General features: G+C 36.7%; 2 protein-coding genes across 3 annotated transcripts in view; both read right to left on the reverse strand.

Moving 5' to 3' along the window:
• Positions 1-12,934, reverse strand: part of psmd1 (proteasome 26S subunit, non-ATPase 1) — a 41,030-nt gene extending 28,096 nt beyond the window's left edge. Inside the window, exons 1-16 of the mRNA XM_067395825.1 lie at positions 12,760-12,934; positions 12,185-12,228; positions 12,024-12,097; positions 9,133-9,302; positions 8,224-8,432; positions 7,472-7,615; positions 7,168-7,394; positions 6,163-6,223; positions 5,953-6,081; positions 5,726-5,814; positions 5,552-5,630; positions 5,143-5,316; positions 4,945-5,056; positions 4,536-4,732; positions 3,605-3,700; positions 1,918-1,982 (exon numbers count right to left, since the gene is read on the reverse strand). Coding sequence (XP_067251926.1) covers positions 1,918-1,982; positions 3,605-3,700; positions 4,536-4,732; positions 4,945-5,056; positions 5,143-5,316; positions 5,552-5,630; positions 5,726-5,814; positions 5,953-6,081; positions 6,163-6,223; positions 7,168-7,394; positions 7,472-7,615; positions 8,224-8,432; positions 9,133-9,302; positions 12,024-12,097; positions 12,185-12,228; positions 12,760-12,775 — 1,886 coding nt within the window. The 5' untranslated portion in view covers positions 12,776-12,934. The remainder of the gene's footprint in view (positions 1-1,917; positions 1,983-3,604; positions 3,701-4,535; positions 4,733-4,944; positions 5,057-5,142; positions 5,317-5,551; positions 5,631-5,725; positions 5,815-5,952; positions 6,082-6,162; positions 6,224-7,167; positions 7,395-7,471; positions 7,616-8,223; positions 8,433-9,132; positions 9,303-12,023; positions 12,098-12,184; positions 12,229-12,759) is intronic.
• Positions 12,935-15,189: 2,255 nt separating this feature from the next.
• LOC137027609 (uncharacterized protein C2orf72) lies at positions 15,190-22,380 on the reverse strand. Of its 2 annotated transcripts, none has more exons than XM_067395840.1 (3): positions 21,505-22,380; positions 15,783-15,842; positions 15,190-15,706 (listed from the first exon to the last, which is right to left on the reverse strand). In XM_067395840.1, the coding sequence occupies exons 1-3, from the start codon at positions 22,196-22,198 to the stop codon at positions 15,648-15,650; spliced, it is 813 nt and encodes a 270-aa protein (XP_067251941.1). In that variant the 5' UTR covers positions 22,199-22,380; the 3' UTR covers positions 15,190-15,647. The 2 variants fall into 2 exon arrangements, with proteins under 2 accessions (XP_067251941.1, XP_067251940.1); XM_067395839.1 differs by having other exon boundaries at positions 15,783-15,896.
• Between the last annotated feature and the right edge of the window lie 726 nt (positions 22,381-23,106).

Below are 23,106 nucleotides of genomic sequence, written 5' to 3' on the forward strand. Positions count from 1 at the left end.
GACAGATAACAGAAACCTGTTGAATTGTTGCAGATCTATGCACTCTGTAAACACAAGAAGGATTCACATAGAATTTTTTGTTTAACTGACAGTTGATCATGGGAATATCGCATGGCCTTTTTAGGGCTTAAAATAGTTCACTAGTTCTACTTGGCCCAGAACACTGAGAGGCGTCTGAGGCGTCCACCAATGAAAAAAAAGACTAATAAAAAAAGTAGTATATGGGACAACACAAAATGGTCTACCAACTGCATGCAAGATGTCTAAAGGTGTAACATGCTCTTGATCAAAATCTGTGGATGACACAAAATAGTTGGAGCCCATGAATACCTAGATAATTAAACCCTACTACTTTAAGGTATTTTTGAGAAATTACTGATTCTTCCCGTCAACAAATATTGGCGTATCGATCAATGCTGCCTAGCTGACTATTTCAAGAATCACTCAATGCTCAGATGTTTCGAATCAAGAATGAGTATGTGAGTGTGTAGTGGACATGACCCTAAACTAAATAGAGTTTGAGCACGTTTATATGCACACAAGTAAGCTGATAACTCACAAATATCAGCTTACTGAAATAACCAGTTTTCCATGTTTATATGTAAACCAGTAAACCGACCACGCAAGTAAACCACGTTTACATGACTTTATTAATAACTCAGGTTATTTGCCTGTAGTGACGTCAAAAATAATTTGCATATCTGACTAAGAGTATTCCATATGTTATGTCAGTTTTGATGTTAAAGGTGCCCTAGATTCAAAAATTGAATTTACCTCGACATGGTTAAATAACAAGAGTTCCGTACATGTGAGTCTCAAACTCCATTGTTTCCTCCTTCTTATATAAATCTCATTTGTTTAAAAGACCTCCGAAGAACAGGCGAATCTCAACATAACACCAACTGTTACGTAACAGTCTGGGTGTACGCCCCCAATATTTGCATATGTCAGCCCATGTTCCCAAAATTATTTTTTAATAATTTTGGGGACATTACACAAGGGCAGCCAGTATTAACGTCTGGATTTGCACAGCCTAATCAGACTAGGTAAGCAAGCAAGGACAATAGCGAAAAATGGCAGATGGAGCAATAATAACTGACATGATCCATGATATCATGATATTTTTAGTGATATTTGTAAATAGTCTTTCTAAATGTTTCGTTAGCATGTTGCTAAGTTACTGTTAAATGTGGTTAAAGTTACCATCGTTTCTTACTGTATTCACGGAGACAAGAGCCGTACTTATTTTCATTATTAAACACTTGCAGTCTGTATAATTCAAACACACAACTTCATTCTTTATAAATCCCTCCAACAGTGTAGCATTAGCCGTTAGCCACGGATCACAGCCTCAAATTCATTCAGAATCAAATGTAAACATCCATTTTGAGGGTTATATTAGCAGTGTAAACTTTGTTTATGCACTGTTTAAGGCAAGCACAAGCTCCGGTGGCGGAGAGCGCGCGATTTAAAATAAATGGAGCACATGACAACTCATTTTTGGTTGAACTACTGCTTAAGAATATGGCAGATATTTCCATAAAGACTGTTGATAAGATAACAAACAAACACTCAATGCAGGACCACCAAGTAGGAGCAAAAGAGAATGGCAAAACATGGGAACACTCTCACTGACAATAAAGCAAGTGTCACAGGGCACGATAGAAGGAAGTGATTGATTTCTTAATGGGATCACAAACAACCTCCGGCAACAAGCACCTCAGGAGACACTCCAAAAACGTTTGGAAACCAATGCAGAGGAATGGGCGGAATCTCGTCTGTGTATACATTAAGGGCTGATTAATCAGTCACTGGCAAGCATTCTGAAAGCGGCTCATTTGTTTATAATGAAGCGCAGGACGAGACGACAGGGAGCGTTGATGAGAGAGAGACAGGTGAGGAAAGGCAGCACCATACCTGAACATGATGAATCCAATGGACTCAACGGCAGCCCTCCGAACATCATCGTTCACATCACTCACCTGACAGGAAAAGGGGGCGAAAAATCAGAATAGTGCATTCGGATAAAATATTAAACTCTCTAATCTTAAAGAAGAACATATTTTTCTATAATATCATAATTAACTAAACACATAATTTAATTGGATATTGCCAAATTTTGTCACAAAATTGCCACATGTTGCCAGCTCTAAAACAAAAATCTGATAAATTGAGAAAAATGTGAGAATATATATTCATGGCGTTTCATTTAAAAACAAATTCAAATAAAATGTTTAAAAAAAAACATTTCTTGGGAATATTGGTTTAATTCATAAATAACGGGTTTTGACATGTCCACTATTTCAAATTTACAACCTGTTATTCTTTTATAGTCCTCATGCAAGCAAACTCTCCATTCCTTACTGAGCAATGGCTCAGTTTGGCATGTAGATTATTTTCTTGCCACTGTAATAATCAAGTAATTAGGGATGCACAGAAATGAAAATTATGGGCTAAAAATGAAATTTCTGGATGCACTTGAATGGAGAAAAAAAAAAAACCACATATATATATATAAGTTTTTTTTTTTTTTAAATATATAATTATATATTATGCTAAGATAGATTTAACTTTTTTTTTTTTTTTGTCCTACAAAGCTATTTTTATTAGAGCATGTGAGCAGAGCGTAGTGGGGAGTGGATCAGTGAACAGGAGGGTAGCGTCATTTTAGCAGCGTTGCTCAGCGCAGCTATACCACACCATGTTACAGCACAGTAGAGCTATTGCAAACAGAAACAAGCCTATTAAAGAGAAATTTCATTTTGGAGTGTTATTTGAGCAAACTTTGCTTTTCCTGTGAGCGGTACATGAGTGGAACTTGACCGCACACTCAGAGCGGAACATTGAGCAGAGCAAACTGAGTGCCGGTACAGACTTAAGTTGTGCATCTTCAGGAGCGGCGCTGCTTGCAAAGTTTAAATAAAAAATGCTGCATGAGAGTGAAACCTGAGTGCTAAACACTGAGGGGTGGAGTGGCATATATTTTGGGCTCATATATTCAGCCTTTTTTCTTCTTTCGGCCAAAAACTGAAAATACCATTTTTGGCCAATAATTTTCAGCGGCCGAAATTTCGGTGCATTACTACAAGTAATAATAAAAGTTTAAGTGTCCGGGCTTTACCAGAGCCTAAATCTAAAAAAAATAAATAAATTACAACACTAGCATATTCATGTTTTAAAGTTACAGAGTTCAAAATGTGCTGCAGAACAGGAAACAGAGAAAGCTCTTTTGATGCAAGTACAACAGAGTATGGAAATGTCGCCACCTGCAGGAAATGCAGGCTGGACACCCTGCTGAACAAAACACTACATTGATAAAAAAATCTGCACATTTTGTGTGTATGTGTGTGTTATGTAAAATCTAAATGTCCATGACCTAAAATAAATATCAGACTATTGCCTTTTTTTAATGAATACAAATTCTCAAAAAAAAACTGACTTGTTTGGTAATATCTAATCCAATAAAGCTACTCTCAGGTCATACATACTGATTGACAAATGGTCAATCTCAAACAGTTTTCTTTCTTGTAACTGAGGAATGACCCTTATTTTTTTGGTGTCTAATAATACTTATTGTTCGTAACATTTGCTAGGGTAGACTCACAGCCACGTGTAGCAGTCGCCGAATGGCTTTGTTGTTCCCAGAGCCGCAGTATGCCATGGCCACTGTGTACATTCCCGAACGGCGCAGGATGGGGTCCTGTCAGGACAATGAGATAAAACAGAAGCTCAATATGCTATCTGCACGCAAGAGCAGAACCTCAAGCTGCACAGTTAATACATTCACAGAATAAACAGTTTTCTGAAAACAATCAGGACCAGTGTTGGAGGTAACGCATTACAAGTGACTCGAGTTAAGTAATCAGATTACTTTTTCAAGTAACTAGTAAAGTAACTCATTACTTTTAAATTTACAACAAAATATCTTTGTTACTTTTTCAAATAAGGAACACAAATTACTTTGTTTTCCCATGTATTGACTGACAGCTGTCGTGTCGCCATGTTGAGAGAAATCAGGAGTAAGCGCAGAGGCGTTGTGTGTGAACATGATGGTTATTGTAGTTCTAGATTAAATGTGAGCATTTACTCATCTCACTTGCACAAAAATAGAGTCAGTATTTCTCAAAATGAAATAAAACAGTGAAATGCAATCTCCTATATTGCATAAACCTGCAATAATTAAATATATTAAATAAAAAAAATATACTTTATGTATTTAATCTCACTTTATTAATGTTTTTGCTGCTGACCTTCACTGATCTAATTCAACCATACTAATAAGCAAAAAATTACTTTAGATAAACATCACATTTGTGATCAGCCTATTCATTTCACTTTTTGTGTGAAAGGGCTTTTACATTTGCCAAAAATAGAATCTTGGTGTTATGAAACATTACATTTGTATGAAAAATTATGCAATCAAGGGGAGGTAGTGCCCTTAAGGTTTTTACTTAATATTTTTTATAAAACCTCCCAGCAAAAATTTAAATATCTAAAAAGCACATACAAAATATTAAATTGAAAACAGTGCTCACCTTATCTCTGCATAGACTCTCAATTAGAGCATCGGCCTCTTCCATTCTTCCGTACATTACCATGGCAATGCCGACAGCCAATCCGCGCAAGATCTTCTCGTGTTGGGTCTCCTGAGCGTAACCCACCATGTCCTCTATCGCCTGGGCCGACTTCGAGCCCAACATCACTAGCCCCAGAGCAAGGCCAGCTGCCTCTCCTGAGACAACACCAATTTAACATGACAGTGAGATTAACCTTGAAATATAGAGTGGTTGTTGCCCTGCATTATGATGAAGTATTCTGGGTGGTCGACTTTTATTTAATCATTAGTAATAGTGATGTTTGCCTTAGAGAAATCTACTAACAAAAATAAACCTTTCAATATTAGTGATATACAATGCATCTGAAATAAAAAGATATGTTACGTGCCTGTTACTGCGTCATCTTGATAGAGGTTTGATTTGAGCAGATCGTAGACATCTTGGCGAGCAGTGCCCAGGGCAGCTAACCCGAGACCCAGAGCGCCACCATGACGGACAATCTGCAAAGAATGAAGATGGAGAATTACTCCTGCTTTTTGGAGTCGCAGTGCTGCAAAAGTTTATTTGAATGCGATTATGCACTTACATCATTACTGGCACTCTTGAGCTGGCTCAGAAGGTAGTCGATGATGTCCCCTCCATGATTCGCATGGATTAGCCCAAGGGCATACAGCCCTCCCCCTTCCTGATAGGCTGATCCAGGTGAGGTGTCTTTGGGCAGGTAAGTCGCCATTAGCTGTAGTGCTTCCTTTTCATGGCCCTGGACGTAAAAGCAAGTAGAGTTAACAATGAAAATAAAAAAGTATTAATATTAAAGATATTTTTTTCTTCATTAAACATCTAAGACAGAAATCTAAATCAAACAAACAGAAACCTAAAACAGCCAGAAAACTAAAACAAACAAAGAGAAATCTAAAACAGACAGAAATCTAAATCAAACATACAAACAGACTGACAGACTAATAGATAACTAAAGTGTTATCTAAAATGTTAACCTTGTGAATGACGCCAAGACTAGCTGTTGCTGTGAATTTGGCCCAATTAGTTGCTCTCGCTAGCCACTCCAAATTCTCTCTGTAAAATAAAAAGATATGACAATTCTCATCTCTGTTTTCTTATCTACATCAAGAGGCCAAATTTGGATTAGTAAACATGTGAATGTGCTTTACCGTAGAAACTGGTCACTTGTTGTTCCTGTGTGCATAAATGAGTTTGCAATGACCGTTGCTGTGTGACACACCGAATTTCGAACTGCATCCTGAAACAAATCAGAAATAAAACTATACTTAGCTTATGAAGCATACCGACATCTGGGATTTGATTCATGTTAAAAATTACACCAGCTTCCATCAAAGATCATTAGAGTCTTAAATCAGTTAAAGAGCTGGTTTCTCACCTTTGTGTTTTTGAGAATCATCAGGTCTGTGTTGTTGTTTCGAATGAGGAACTGAAGGTGCAGCTCAATGGCCATTTCACCGCTTAGTATTTTGATCATTTTTGAATTCTGGTCTTTTGGCTCATCCTTCTATTTTAAACAAATAATAAAAAAATAAGATAAAACAGACATTTTATACAAGCCTAATATCTGATGAGTTAAAAGACTCACCACATCCACAGCCTTTCCAGCAGGAGAGCTTCCAGCTTTGTCTTCTGTCTCCATGGCATCACTGTAATAAGGACATATTCCTTATATGATCTATCAGCTCATAAATATTTTTTATTGTGGAAAAAACAGCACCTTTCAAACTTTTTCGTTAAATAACCTAACAAGGCTGTGGGTTACAATAATTTTACAATGATTAAAAGGCTGAATTTCATGAAAACAGTAACCCAAAATCCCCAAAAAAATTATAAAAATGTGCAATGAAATTAAGCCTATTTTAAGGAGCATTGTTATTTATTATTACTGTATTACAGGAAAAACGTTGTACAATGATTTTTTTTTTTTTAAAGGATGTACAATAAATATTACCATGATATATAAATTGACCTACTTTTTAAATAAACTTTTCCTGATAATGCCCGTGTTTCAGCGTGCTGCCATGAAAGCATATCACGGTGGGAGCTCTCGCTATAGCGCGTAACTTAACGTTCACTGGCATTTGCATCCTTTCATGCAGATACAAGTAGTAATGTTACGTCTATGTTATGTATCGGAGTTATCTGATTAATATCATAGATGTAGCATAGAACGGGCTTCAGTTTATTGGCATAAAGTCACTTCACGTCAGGCAGCTATTCCTTTTAGATGGTTCTTAATTATATTGCTGCATCATAATTCAAAAGTTTTCTAATCACATGTTCATGTTTTCATAAACAAGTTTTCATGTCATATTTTTATTTTTAACATTAATTTTCATAAGTCTTCAAATATTTTCATTATCTTAATGCATGACGGCCATGTCTCGCCCCAACCCCCTCGCAACGCCCCGTCCCCTGAGTACTCGATTTCTCGTTTTTGAAACCTATCGATGATCGAAATGAAATATTGCCAAAAATGCCCATCCCTAGCCCATTCACTTGCATAGATTTTTCTAAACTCATTGATCAATTTTCACTCATATCAATGATACACAATTACGAAAGCAGTAACACGTCCTCAGTCTCCCACCTGTCTTTCTCTTGAGTGGGCACTGTGCCTGTGTTGGTGGAGCCGGGCACAGAGGGGATAGGTGTGCCTACGGTCCGCAAGTTTTGAATGACAGAGGACAGGAACTGCTGGCTGGCGCTCTCATACAGGTCAAAGCAGATCTGATAGGCCATCAGGAGGTTATCCTCCTTCACAAGCTTCTCCAAAATATCACTCACAGCTTGAGGGTCGTCAAGGAAAATCAGACACTACGATTAAAAAAAAAGATGTTAGAGAGGAATCTCTGAATGTTCAGTAGAATAAAGCTGAAGTTCACTCAGGACACCTGGCAAACGTTAATGAAGTCAGGCTTCTCCAGGTTCATGTACAGCTTGACGAGAACTCGAAGAACTTCGTTACGAAACTTCTTGTTCTGCATGAGGGACATGCAGATCTTCAGGCTGTAGGCCAGCAAACCACCAATGTCATTCTGTAGGAAAACAAACATGGTAAAAACTGGGACTGAAATCGTTGAGGTTATAATATCACATCCACAAGATCATTAACATGTAACTACCCACATCTACACAACGGTCTATTTTAAAATATGTTCAAAAATATTTTTCAAATATTGCCCACAAATGTGGTACAACAAACAGGAAATTATATCATAGAAAGGACTACTACAGACTGTGTATCAAGGTCAGTAAGTCTCTAAAAACATTTTTATGACAATTCAAGTTTAGTTCAGGTTGCAAAATGTTACATATTTAATTTTTTCATTTTCAAAAGATAACCCAACAAGCTTTTATTTTGATGGGTTGCAGCAAATTAAAACTGCTGGTTTCAGAGTGAAGCTCGGCACTGTGTGTTCTTTTACACGCTTGTGTAAACACTTTGAAACTGGTAGAGCATATTTATTTAAATTGCATCCTGTGCGATTTCACAATCGCACCAAGCCAAAATGCGATACTGATTTTTTTTATGTCATTCAGCCCTAACGTACTCATAATCTGCACACATCACTCTTAAACGATCACCTCAACGTCACTACGAACCAGCAATATTTAGTTAAGATTTTGCATATAAATAACATACAGATTCCAAGATGGTTTTCTCAAAGATGTCCAAGCGTCTGGTCTCCAGCGCAATGCCGATGGCTTGTTTGTACTTATGATCTCCCAGGCAGCGCTGGAACATCTTATTGACGATTCCCTCCAGACGAGGATCGATGCTTTTCTTCTCCTCGTCCTCTGGTAGCTCGGCATTCTCAACACGCAGTTTGGTGTAATGATCGATACACTTGGCTGATGGGTGAAGAATACATACACAATAATGTTCAAAAGTTTGAGTCGCATTTATTTGATCAAAAGTAAATATTCTTACAATCTCAAATAACTGTTTTCTATTTGAATATATAAGCTGAATTTTCAGCATCATTTCTCCATCATGTCTTCAGTGTCACATGATCCTTCAGAAATCATTTTAATATGATGATTTGATGCTCAAGAAACATTTCTGATTATTATCAATGTTGAAAACAGTTGTGCTGCATGATATTTTTGTTTGTTTGTTTATTAAGATTTTACACCATGTTAGCATCATGGCTATTTACATGGCCAAAACGTTCAGTATCATCCATAAAATTTACATTATATAAAACATTTCAACATCTAAAATACATTCAGGTGGTACATTTTCAAATATTCCATGCAAGCATGTTTCTGAATAAAAGCATTTTCTAGCAGCATCATAAAAATTACAATTCAACAAAATATGGTTAATAGTCAAAGGAACTTTCATGATATTTTTGTAGAAATCGCAATATATTTTCATTTTCAGGATCCTTTGATGGATAGAAATTTCCAAAGAACAGTGTTTATTTGACATAGAAATCTTTTGTAAGATTATAAATGTCTTTACCGTCACTTTTGATCAATTTAACGCATCCTTGCTGAATAAAAGTATTCATTTCCTTTAAAAAATTTCAGACAACTAATCACTTACCAATAATTGTCTCCACATATTCGGAATCATCAGTGACGTTGAAGAGATCTCCAGCACCCAGCGCATAGTTTAAAGACTCCTCAAAAGCACCGAGGTGGTAAAAGACTTTAGACGCCACCAGTGCAGCAAACTCTCTGCTTCGAAATGTCTCATCCTCATACAGGACCTCACTGACAGAGAAAAACACATTTTATTGCAATCTAATAATGACACTCATATGAAATGTTTTAGGACAAGCTCATTAATGGCTTCATTAGCAGACATTTCATTCCAAACTTGTATGACTTTTTTTTCTATGGGACACAAAAGGAGAAAATTATACTGGCTGCTCTTTTCTGTAAAATAATATGATTTCAATATTATGGAAAATAGCAGCTCGGACATTGTTCATAATTTTTCCTTGTTTTCATATTCATAACGTATGATAAAATTAAGTAACATCACACGACCGAGAGAGCTGTTTTCCCTGAATATCATCATGACTGAAAATGTGACACTGATTTCATATGACAAGTTCAATAAACAAGTAGTTAATATTAAGTCACTTACATTTTAGATGCAATATTGACTTTTTTTCTATTTTAACAGCGAAAATAGTTTCAAACAAAGATCATAGCAGAACCATAGCACAACCCACAGCAACACTCAGCCGTGTTTCCATTACTGAATGATTCAGTGCTTTGAATGAATCAGTTGAGTCAAAGATTCAATGACCCATTCATGAACAACTGACTCATTCTTGAATGAATTAGCAGTTTTAACAAATAACATTAATAAGATTAGGAAAAAAATGCCCTTTATAAAGGTTAAAAAAAATGCCCTCAGGGTAAATATCACAAATATGCAAATTTAATATGTCAAAGCTGATAGAATACTGATGAGAATATTGCTTCAGAATAAATTATATTTACAACACAAAAATCCTATTTTTTTCCAGGACAAGCAACTTTTTTACTCGGACAAGTGAATGACTGACTGGCTTTTCTGAATGATGTCAATGCAATACATGACAAGGCTTAATATCAGGCCCTGAAAATAATGTTTATTTTATTACTTTAAAAAACAATAAAGAAATATTACTATAGCAATAATACTACTGTAAAAAAAATTATTATTATTATAATTGTTGTAATAAAAAAATGTATTATTTAAAGCTGCAGTCCGCAACTTTTTTCTGTTAAAAATGTACAAAAATTATATAATGAGAATATACAACATGAATCCATTTTCCAAACCGTGCTTTTGTCTTATCCTGAATCATTATGGTACACTTATAATAAGTGTTTATATTCTGACTATTTCAGACCGGACTGGTAGGACTCGCCGCAGAGTATCACAGTAACTGCGTGACCCGGTGATTGGACTGCGGGATGACAATAACACCGTTTCGACGACATGGCGACAAACACACTCTACAAACGCAACTCTTGTGTATTCCTGTGGGCGGAGGTTAGTCAAAAAAACGGTTTTAGTGACGTCATTAAAGAAGGAAGTAGAGGGATGTAGCCCAAACTGGCCGTTCGATGTAGGCGACTTCTGTTAAATAAAATATCTCACTTGGCATTGAACTTTGAGCTTTAAAATTTTACAGATTTTATTTATACTCTAACAACAACATTACACACTAACTAAAGTTTGAAACCTGGGATCACGAAGAACGGGACCTTTAAATTATTTTAAAAATCAATAAGTCAGCTCCCAGCAACAAGTTAACTCCCTCTTATCTGTCAGAGCTCTTGCAGGTGCACAAGCCACAGTCTGACAGTCTTTGGTAGTACATATGGTAGTCTACCATCTCAGATTAGAGTCGCTCCAACTCTAAACACTTTAAAAAGACATTTGAAGGCGCATCTTCTTTGTCTAGCTTTCGAGACTGCAGTGTGTTGAGGCATTGGTTTTGTTTGTACTGTTTTTAGGTGTCTTGTCTGTTATGAAGTCGTTGTTTCATTTCGTCAGGAATAATTTTATAGCACTTTGGTCAACACTTTGTTGTTTTAATAGTGCTTTATAAATAAATAAACTGAACTGGAACAATAAAGAAAATACTATTGCAATAATACTACTGAACCATAATACCAAACATTATTATTTAGTAGGGCTGCATGATTAATCAAAAGTAATTGAAACCGAAATTCAGAACCTCTAACAGACATAATTTTCCCATGTCAGTTATTTAATCCTGTTAATACTTTCCCCTTAAAAACATACTACCACGTGTGTAGTCACGTGACTACGCCCGGTCCAGTCAGCGGCATGGAAGCAACACGGAGGCGAACTCAAACGCAGAGTCAACACACATAGAGAGAGCGCGATCCCCGAAGTGAGATCACTTTTGCTTACGTCCACATGAAATTATGTGTTTGTCAGTTTGGACATTCAAGCGATTTTGGAGCATTGGATGTGTATCATTATATTGAGCTATGGCGCTGATGCATTGTGGCACACGAACATTCATACAGACAGTAGCTGCACATCACATGAAGTTTGCGTGCACAGAGAGGAGCATGGAAACTCATCAAAAACCCTGTCCTGTGATTTATTACTAAAGCATCTTAGTAGCTCAAAAGTTATAGCATATATTTTTCTACTTTTGAAGTAACTACTTACAACCCACAGCTTCACAGTTAATAGAGAGATGGTATGACTAATTCACACACACACACACACACACACTCGCTCTCTCATTAATTATCTCATTAATCTCATAAATTATTAATATAATAATAATAATAATATTTTACAGAAATTTTTCTTGAATTTTATGCAGTTCATATGGGTCATACTTTTCAGATTAGAAAATAAAGAAATGGTGCAAATATTTCCATATTTATGGCAATTTTGGGTGATCTCCTTCAAAAAATGAGAAATAAGCCATGATCAGTGCTACTTACATTTTGTCTACTGACTCTGAAATCTCAGCCCAAAAGTCATTGACAATGGAGTTTAGTTTGTGTAGAGCAAACTCCTTAAAAAGAACAAAATATTGTTAATAATAACCACATCGATATAATAATAATAAGCATTAATCTTTTTGTTTGAGCACATGCTGTACCTTGAGCTGTGGCTCATCTTCATCCAGGAGGGAAATGATACCAGCTACAAAACAGTAAACCATCCATCAGTACAACAGTGTTTTCTTGCTTTCTATTTAGAAATCAGTCTTTCAGCCTGTCTATCCATCTGTCCACATATCAGTCTCCCCATCTATCCATCTATCTATCATAATGTTGTCAGTGACATGACAGATCTGCTAAATAACACCCTAAAACATCAGTTTTATTTACAACTAACATATGATATGCATGGCTTCTTGATAATATTTATATAGTCAAAACAATGTTGAGACTAGGTCAACTTTAAAAATAAAAGAAATCACACTTTTTTGCCGTTGTAAACAAACCACGGCAGTGAAAATGCCACGAGAAATGACATTAACAAACATTTACACTATCACCAGCGCATTTAAGCGCTAAAGTATTACATATAGCATCATTATAATTGAAAATATATGTACACTAAGCACAAATAAAGTTCTAAAGCTCAATAAACTTATTCGCTGTGTTAGCCGTTAGCTGTGTGACTCAGCTAAATCAAACGCACTCTTTCTCATTCACTGCATTCACTCACCGGCTGAAGTGATCATGTCTGTTTGCGACTGTCACCGGATCTCCTCCAGCACAATGATTTAAATACACAAACCGTAATAAGAGGAATAAAGCTTGTTTGACTCTCAATGAAACAGTGTGAGCGCTCGAGCGATCAACTGCTATTACGGCAGCGGCACAAACTCATCTGACAATGAGCGCTTCTACGGGACACACCGAAAATTGTGCCTGAAAATATGAAATGTCATTTAGTATAAGACCATGTGCTGCAGAATACATGAAAGTGGCAATAAGCAAATATTACAAAACTATTATTTCATGGGTATTATCAATTATTTTCAAATGAATATATTAGATGTGTAAGGCATGTAGTGATAAATGTTTCCAGACAGGCTTTGAAGCGGTCAACCCTTCAGTGGCTCTTCTTCTCTGCTATTTAGCGAAGATAATATGAAGCTGTGGTTCGTCATGCCACTCGGTGGTCCAAAATGGAACACATTTCCTTTCTACTTTTAATCTGAAAAATACATAAATAAACAACTAAATAAAAACAAATAAATAAAAACGGTACTATGTTATGTATCTGTGGAAGCCCATGATTTGGGTTAATCATAATAAATACTATTTTAAGTTATAAATAAATACGAGACAACAATTAAAATTATGAGACAAGTTATGAGATAAAATGGCTGTCAGCCATGATTTTGACTTTTATTTCATAATTTAGAATTATTATCTCTTAATTATGACTTCATCTCATAAATTACTTAGTATGTTTAGATTTTCTAATGTAATATAAATTAAACTACTAAAACCACCAAAATCAACAATTTACATGTACAATATATACTGTAAATTGGCATTTTTTAATTAAGATAAGTTTGATAAAGATAAAGTAGCCCATGTGTACAATGAAATATACTGCTGGATCTTTAATGTTGTGGGCCTATTTTTCTGCTGGAGGTCCTGGACATCTTGTTTAGATACATGGCATCATGGATTCTATCAAATACCAACAGATAAAAAATCAAAACCTGACTGCTTCTGCTAGAAATCTTATAATGGGCCGTGGTTGGATCTTCCAACAGGACAATGATCCAAAACAAACTTCAAAACCAGCACAAAAATGGGTCACTGAGCATGGCCGACCCAGTCCCCTTACCTGAACCCTAAAGAAATGAGTGGAGTGAACTGAAGAGAAGAAGCACCAACATGGAGCTGGGAATCTGAAGGATCTGGAGAGATTCTGTATGAAGGAATGGCCTCTGATCTCTTGTCAGGTGTTCTCCAAACTCACCAGGAATTATAGATGAAGACTCAGAGCTGTTATCTTGGCAAAATGAGGTTGCAAAAAGTACTGAATAAAAGGGTATGATTAATTGTGAGCAATGTGTATTAGAGAAAAACATTTATTTCATAATGAGATTTCCCCCCCATTTAAAATTCTTATTCACCAATGAATGGTTGGATTTTTGTAAAAAAAAAAAAAAAAAATTTAAATAAAAGATCAAAAGGATTAACAATGCAGATTTATTTTCACAGCCTTCTTTGCAAAGGGTTTGAATATTTTACATAATTTACTATTTACAAAGGGTATGAATAATTTTGAACACAACTGTATATATAAATTAAACTACTAAAACTACTAACTAATTGATTAATTAGTTCAGATTGTAAACAGCCAAAAATAAATAAAAATAAATAAATAAATAAATAAATATATATATATATATATAGTTTAGCCTATTCTGTATGCAGTACGTATAATAAAATCAGTTTTAACTAACAAGAGTCTATGGAAGCTCATTTCTGCCACATTAGAAAAAATAAATAAATAAATAATGTGTTGCCAAACCTTTACTTTGACTTACCAAATCATATAAAAAGTCAAAATTATTAAGTACTGAGGCAAAAAGTTGAAATTATGAAAACAAATTAAGAATACTGAATATTGAAGATAAATTTGAAATTGAGATACTATGTCATAATGAGATAAAAGGTTAAAATTGCAACTTTCCATGTTATAATTGACTTTGTCATAATTTCAACTGTTAATGTCAATTATAATTATTTTTTTTTTTTTTAAGTCAGCAAAACAGAAGTTGTTATAGTCTTTTCCTCCCTATTGTGATGTATATCCTAGTAAAACGGCTTCTAGAACAAAAACCAAATGTAGGGTAGGGCTTGATTTTATCCATGGGGAACTGACTGGATGGTTGTGGTTTGCTATTGGTGGATCTCATGTGAGTGGCAGGTCGCCCCGCCCTCATCAGAGAAGAGATGGTGCTGCAAGAGGGAGGGAAAGTTATAAGTGATTTTTTTTTTTAAACAATGATGTGCATGGATAAATCATTCAGAATAAACAATGCAAAATTTAAAAAAAAAAAACAAAACAAAAAAACAAGACAAAACAAAGAAAAACAAGAATCGTCAATTTTGATTTCATGGTAACTTTAATTTTTCATGTTTTCAACAGTATGGCTTATGTAGTCCTGGAATGGTTTTGAACAGCTACAATTCATTTCCTTGGTTATTTCAGAATCACATGAAGGAATAGTGCAAAACGTACTGCCTATGATGCAACAAAATGATGTTTCTTTTATTTCAAATAACAGCAATTAATACATAACAGTCAGTCACAGTGTTCAACAATTGTCACATTAGATTATTTAATACTAATAAACTCAGACTCTATATACTACTGTGATAGTAGTGAGATTTCCTACTGATATCAAAATGGTATCAAGAATAATGCTCTAGCAGCCTTTCGTTGCCTTCATTTCTCATTCCTCCAAATCCTATTGACTGGTAAGGTATAGTGCAAGAATATATGACCTGAGCAGAACACAGACAGGTAGTTTGATGCTTGTTTTTCAACCATCTTGGTCTATTTGCAAAACCTGTCTGGCGTCACTGTGCCGTAGTCTGCGTCTGCAAGGGAATTCCTTCTTCACCTGTATTTGGATTGGCTGCAAGAGTAAAGATTGCGCAGTGAATACATAGTGAAACAACTGGTTTGAAGCCCAATGCAAATGAATAGCATACCTTGCTGCAAACTGTTGGTGTTGAAGTCAGCCTGTCCTCTGTGTCCCTTCCTGAATATTCCTGGTAAACATTTCAAGGACCAAAACAAACTGCTTTTACTGCCAGTGCCACTCTCTGCAACATAAAGAGCCATTGAGAATGGACTCATTAAAAGCATTCTTTCTTTCGTTCTTCTTGGGGGCTCCATTCATTCTAATTCGCCAAATCATGTGACTCATGAACCAAAGAGTTGTGACCTACATTGGCGGTACAACAAAACCAACAGGCATATGGGCAAAAACACTCAACATTTTTGCTAATTATGGCTATGGCTACAAAAACCAAAGAATGCTACACTAAAGTTTGACTATTAAAAGTTACTTTTTGAACAAATTTTGTGAGTAAATGATTCAATGACAAATACTTTTTCGTAAGTCACTTGTCACCACATACTAATGTAACAATGTAATTGATACAATCTTATTTGAAGCGCCAAATTACTTTCAAAAGGTGATTTTTACTTTATTATACTTTATTTTGATACTACCGTAGACGTCAGTGTTTATATCCGAACTATAAACTTTTATCCTAGTACTTCTGTAATCATTTTAATTACTGTAACATAGAAATAACTGTAACACTTTACAATAAGGTTCATTAGTTAACATTAGTTAAGTATAAGTTAACATGAACTAATAATGAACTGCACTTATACAGCATTTATTAATCTTTAGTTGCATCCCAAATGATGAACTATACAGTTATACACTATGTACTTGTGCACTATGCACTCATCCATGTAGTGTGTGAATTGTTTAAGGTTATTTTGTCATTTAACAATGGAGTACGACCCTCCCATCTCCTACGTAGTTAAAGCTGCGACAGTTGAGTGCACGAAGTGTCCAACATTGCACACTTCTTTTTTTCTGTTAATTTAGTGCATCATCCGGGTATTTAAAGTGCACCTTTTCTTTTTGGAATTTTCTGTATGAACGCACTACTCACACTATTTATACTTAAAAACGTCATAGAATACGCGAATTGGGACGCACCTTTTGTTAATGTTAATTTCAACATTTACTAATACATTATTAAAATATTGTCAACATTAGTTAATTCACTGTGAACTAACATGAACAACTATTTTCATTAAAGCTGCAGTCCGTAACTTTTTTTGGTTAAAAATTATCCAAAATCAATTATTGAGCAAGAACATAACCAGCCACTGTTCAAAACTATCTCATTATCTCATTAGCTCGATTCACAACGTTAAGCTTGTAATAATGTTTTATAATAAAAGCGACATTGTGGACTTCAGCGGGAAATTTGAGCATGCAGCAGTTCCTCTGTGCCTCATTATGTCACGTCCGTAAACAGAAAGGAAGGAGTCTAGGCTAATCGTTTTATCACATGAGGATGCTGCTGGTAGCGGATCATTTATAGCCTTTTCTCACAGCAGCTGAAATAATTAAAAATCATTTTGATGGCGGATTATAATCCAGAAAGGTCCAAGTGACAATCATCAGTGACAACTGGAGATTCACCCGTAGTCAAAAAGCAAAAGACTTTGGACTGTTGAGTGGCTACAGAAATTAAAATCTACAGGTAAGGCTAATATACACATAGTCATAGTAATGCTGATGTTGTTAACATTAACAATTTGAGAACAAAGTATAACAGTAATAATAATTTGCACGGTTTCGTATGATCCGAGCTAAGCGTTCGTTAGATTTAATCATCATTGGCAGCGCAATTTATTGTAGGCCTAATGCTTTTTTCCTCAGTTGGTCAGAACAAAAGTGGCAGACATGTTACTTGTTCAGATGATATTTTCCATTGAAAATTCTTATATTGGTCATACTTTCAAGACGTAGAATCTGTGATTCTGAAGTACAGTATCCACACCGGTGCGGTGACTGACAGCAAGCATTAGATTCATCCGCACTGACGAGCTGTGCCGATGCACAACGCACGTACAGATAACTGTTCCGCATATGACTGCAATTGCAGGTTTCAAACAGAGATGGCGACAAAGAGGAAAAATCGCGGACTGCAGCTTTAACCAACGTTGACGAAGATTAGTAAATACAGTAACAAATGTATTGCTCATGGTTAGTTCATGTTAGTTAATACATTAACTAATGTTTAACTAATGAACCTTATTGTAAAGTGTTACCGAAATAACAATACTGCGTGGTTAAAAAGAATGTTTGCAAAGCTGTTTCATACCTAAACATGACAACTGCTCTTTCTGGTTCAACGGCAGCACCAACACATAACTGTCATTTAGGAAAAAGATCACGTGCATGTTTGAATCGAGATCGTGATCTTTTAATGATTAATCATGCAGCTCGATAATCAGTAAAAAGTAAAGTAAAAAGCTGAAATTAACAAATACACCATGTTTACACCACCATTAATCTTCTGACAAATCTTTTTTTTTTTTTTTTTTTTTAAATCTACAGTTTGAATAGCTTGCAAGAGAATGAGTATGAACAACATATTTTTAAAAGTGAACTAGTGAGTAGAAATTCTCATGTTTTTTCACAGAAAAGCCCATTCTGTGTGAATGGCCCCTCCTGCATTGGATGCTCAATGGCCAAACATGTCCGTTTATTACATTTAGGGCTGGGAGATAGGGCCCAAAAAAAAAATTATCACAATACATTTTTCTTATAAGTCGATATCGATAATTATCATGATAAATGTCAAATCTTTATATCGTTCAAATTTTTCACGATTTTCGACGATTATTGTTATCGTTTTATCGCCCAGCCTTAAGTAAGTTTACACATGAAAACTATAGAAAAGCAGCGCAGTGAAATTTAAAAAATTGCTTTAAAAACGCAAAGTCTAGAGACACGTTTTATAAAAGTTGAACTTTTAACTGGAGTGTTGCATTTTTTAAAAACGCTGTGTTACGCGCAAGACGCAAAATAGTTTCCAATTGCCAGAGTGTTGCATAGTCTAAAAACCTCAACACACTCTCATGGCAATTTGAAATTTTATGTTTATTTTATGTTTTCCAGTATCTTGAGCATAACACAGCTTTCTGAAGACATGACACTCCAGTTAAAAGAAGTTAAACTTTTATGAAACGAAACATTACTTTTTGGCGAATTGGTGACCAATTCGTATGAATTCATAAAATCTAATCATACGATTTTGTATGATCTGCTTACGACCCACTGAGGGTTAGGTTTAGGGGTAGACCTTAAAGGGTTAGTTCGCCCAAAAATGAAAATTCTGTCATTTATTACTCACCCTCATACCGTTCCACACTCATAAGATCTTCGTTCATTTTCGGAACACAAATTAAGATATTTTAGTTGAAATCCAATGGCTCAGTGAGGCCATTAGGGAGCAATGACATTTCCTCTCTCAAGATCCATAAAGGTACTAAAAACATATTTAAATCAGTTCATGTGAGTACAGTGGTTCAATATTAATATTATAAAGCGACAAGAACATTTTTGGTGCGCCAAAAAAAAAAAAAAACACTTATAAAGTGATGGCCAATTTCAAAACACTGCTTCAGGAAGCATCGGAGCACAATGAATCAGTGTATCGAATCTGCTGTTCGGAGCGCCAAAGTCACGTGATTTCAGCCGCCGGCAGTTTGACACACAATCCGATTCATGATTCGATACGCTGATTCATTTATGCTCCGAAGCTTCCTGAAGCAGTGTTTTGAAATCGGCCATCATTTTTTTTGGAGCTCCAAAAATATTCTCGTTGCTTTATAATATTAATATTTTGCAACTGTATTTACATGAACCAATTTAAATATGTTTTTAGTACCTTTATGGATATTGAGAGAGGAAATGTCATTAGCCGCGTTTCCACTGCCGGGCCAAAGGCGGGCGTGCCTGTGCACGCCAGGGCCGGTTTCGTTTCCACTGTCACTTCCGGGGCTTGATCGTGCCTTTTCTGTGCTTCCTCGGTGCCAAAGGCACGGGTTTTTCGGCCCGCCGAAAACCTTGGTCCAAAGCGGACCAGCTGGGGCTTGAGGCGCGGTCGAGGTGAAAGGCGGAGCTAAAATGGGTTGGGTTGTGTGACGTTTGATCAAGGGAGGCATGGGCGTAGGTTTGGTCTCAGCTTTGGTGGGGACACTCACGTTAATACCTGGGAATGTGAAATGCTGAACAACCATACGGTTTATTAACAAACAAACATAATTTACTATAGGCTACGTTAATAGCCTATTTATACTTACAAAAAACACTGTTGGCTAATTGACATTCAGTTACTTGCTAATGTAGCATTCTATCATCCTGGGTAACACATACTATCACCAGTTAATACTATTTTCCACAGTAGAATCTGCATTTGAAAGCCTGGTCAGTCACTACTGCTAGTTTATTTGTGGGGTTAGCTAATTATAGTTAAAACGGAATATTAAAATGTTTTTACTCTGGCCTTTGTATGTGGCAGAGAGACAGCCCTGGTAACTTACCGTCGGCGTCGTCAACATGCGCGCGCGCACACACACACACCAACCGCTCGCTGCTAGTGCAAGCACAAAAGTAGTCCCGGCTATGGAAGGCCAAAAGGGCCAAAACGTGTGAAACCGACGTCTTAACACGTAATTACGTGTTAACGCGCAAATGACGTGTTAACGCGTAATTACGTGTTAACGCGTAATTACGTGTTAACACGTCATTTGCGAAATAAAAAACGTGGGACTTTACCACCACCTGGTGGTGTGGTGTACTTGCACAAGCAGATTAGGATTGCAAATGGCAGGATTTTGTCTTTTGATTTAATTACGTGTTAAGACGTCGGTTTCACACGTTTTGGCCCTTTTCGCCTTCCATACCCGGCCCGCGCGTGTAGCCTGTAAGATACCCCGCCGCCAATCAAATTACGCCGTTTCTTGTACTGTCGTCGTCCTGGCCGTTAGAATCGATCCAAATAGCAGTGCAAAGGAGCTTGCTAAATATTGGTGGGGACAAATTTGTCATATCAAAATATTGATAGGGACTAGTACCTAGCGTCCCCCCCTAAACCTACGCCCATGAAGGGAGGTGTGTTTAAGGGGCTGTTTTTAGATCAGCGCTGCGGAGCTAGCGGACCGACAGTGGAAACGCAACTTGATTTTGGCCTCGGTGCCTAAGGTCTGTGGCCATAGGCCCAGCCTGGCACACTGCCCTGGCTCACACTGGCCCGACAGTGGAAAAGCGGCTATTGCTCCCTATGGAGGCTTCACGGAGCCATCGGATTTCAACTAAAATATCTTAATTTGTGTTCCTAACGGCATGAGGGTAAGTAATAAATGACAGAATTTTCATTTTTGGGTGAACTAACCCTTTAAAGTCGGCATGAAATGATAGTTGAGATAGTATTTTCTTCCCTGATGTGATGTAGCTAACTTAATATCTGAGTGAAACGGCTTCTCGAACAAGACAAAAAAAAAAAAAAAACGTAGGGCGGGACTTGATTTTGCCCATGGGTAGTGGATATGATGGTTGTGGTTTGCTATTGGTCGATTTCATGTGAGTGACAAGTTGTCCCTCCTTCACGCCTGTAAACACTTCATCAGAGAAGAGGGGGGTCTCACCTTTTCTATGTTATTATTTCATGGCGGAAATAAGGTTTCCATACAAATAACACAGGAAATCATACGAAACCGCCATATCGTAAAATAGTTAGGTTTTCTCATGATGAGATCGGGTTGGAATGTGATACCCATATTACCCAAACAGGCTGTCATGCTGGCAGTGCACTAGTTTTAATGTCTAACCTGCAGACATTGAAGACTTCACCGCCCGGCAGGCGTTACATCTGATCTCCTGCAACAAATCCGGGGACTTCGTGACGTACCGGCCGGTCCATATGGCCTGTTGGGGGTGACTGATAAACACTGATCGCATTGATCGATCCAGTAACTCCACTGACTCGCGGCTCTCCGATTGATCGCAGTCAGTGTGAATGAGTCCCAACAGAGCCGGAGGAAGTGCGTTTCTCTTTAAGCGAGCTCTCACGTCCTTCAGGATCTCCCTCAAACACACATAGTTCTCTTTATTACACACATAATCGTGTCTGAAGATGAATATGATCACGGAGCATTTAATGGCTCTCTGCTTGCCGCCGATGTTTCTGCTTGAACTCACGGTTTTATTCTTGAGTGGATCTAGTTTCTCGCTCTTGGTGCAGCTATCGGCAGCTGTGGATGAACTCTGTCCGAATTGATCAGCGTGTGATTGGTCAGGACTGCAGACATTTGTTTGGATTTTGATTTCTCCGTTACGGTTGCCAATGCAGTCGGTGATTTCTTCATGGTCCCCATTATTAAACATATCAGCGATAAAGTCCTGTAAAACGCCGGTGTCTCCATCAGGTCCACTCAATGCGCTGATTAAATGAATGTTACTTTTCCCACCGATTTGATGCAGAATTCTCTGGAATGGATCATCATGCTCGCCTTCCGAAGCCATCACTAATGTAAGTTCTTTACCGGGCAGCTCGTTTATGTCTTTAGCATAAGACAAAGTTGTTAAAACAATATCAAAGGGCAAACCTAACGTTACTTGAAAAACTTGTTCGAGACCATTTTACATGAAGAACTTGCCGAAATCACGCTGTGAAAGTGGACCTCTCTGCCTCATGTGTAGGTGGGGTTTATTTACACAAGATTGACAAGCTCGCCTTGAAGGTAGAAGTGGTCCGTTTCTTCTGATTGGCTAAGCAAATATATTGGGCTTATTTACATGATTGACAAGCTATGAGTTGAAGCAATGAGTTTCTTCTGATTGGCCAAGCGCGTGTATGGGCGGGCTTTATTGCGACAAGCATGACGCTCGCCTTGAAGTTTTTTTCTTTTTTTTCTAACCATTACTATTTTTTAAATAACGTTACATTTTATTACATTTTATACATAAAAGCGTAATTACAACAGCAATTTAAACAGGAACTACAAATCCCAGAATAAGGGCTATCAAATCATAGACCCTTTTCACAGACCGTGATGACGCGTTTTAACCTGCAGTTTTTTTTATATTTTCATTTAAAAAAAAAAGTATGTACATTTCTAACACTATATTTAGTATTATATTACATTTGCATCAAATTTACAAAAAAAAAAAAAAAAAAAAAAAAAGTTAAAGGGATAGGCTAGTTCATCCAAAAATGAAAATGTGATGTTTATCTGTTTCCCCCAGGGCATCCAAGATGTAGGTGACTTTGTTTCTTCAGTAGAACACAAATGATGATTTTTAACTCCAACCGTTGCCGTCTGTCAGTCAAATAATGCAAGTGGATGGTCACACAATCTATAAGAGTCAATAAACATGCACAGACGAATCCAAATTAAACCCTGCAGCTCGTGACGGCGCATTGATGTCTT

This window comes from Chanodichthys erythropterus, chromosome 10 (genome assembly GCF_024489055.1).
Source record: "Chanodichthys erythropterus isolate Z2021 chromosome 10, ASM2448905v1, whole genome shotgun sequence".
Taxonomy (NCBI): domain Eukaryota; kingdom Metazoa; phylum Chordata; class Actinopteri; order Cypriniformes; family Xenocyprididae; genus Chanodichthys; species Chanodichthys erythropterus.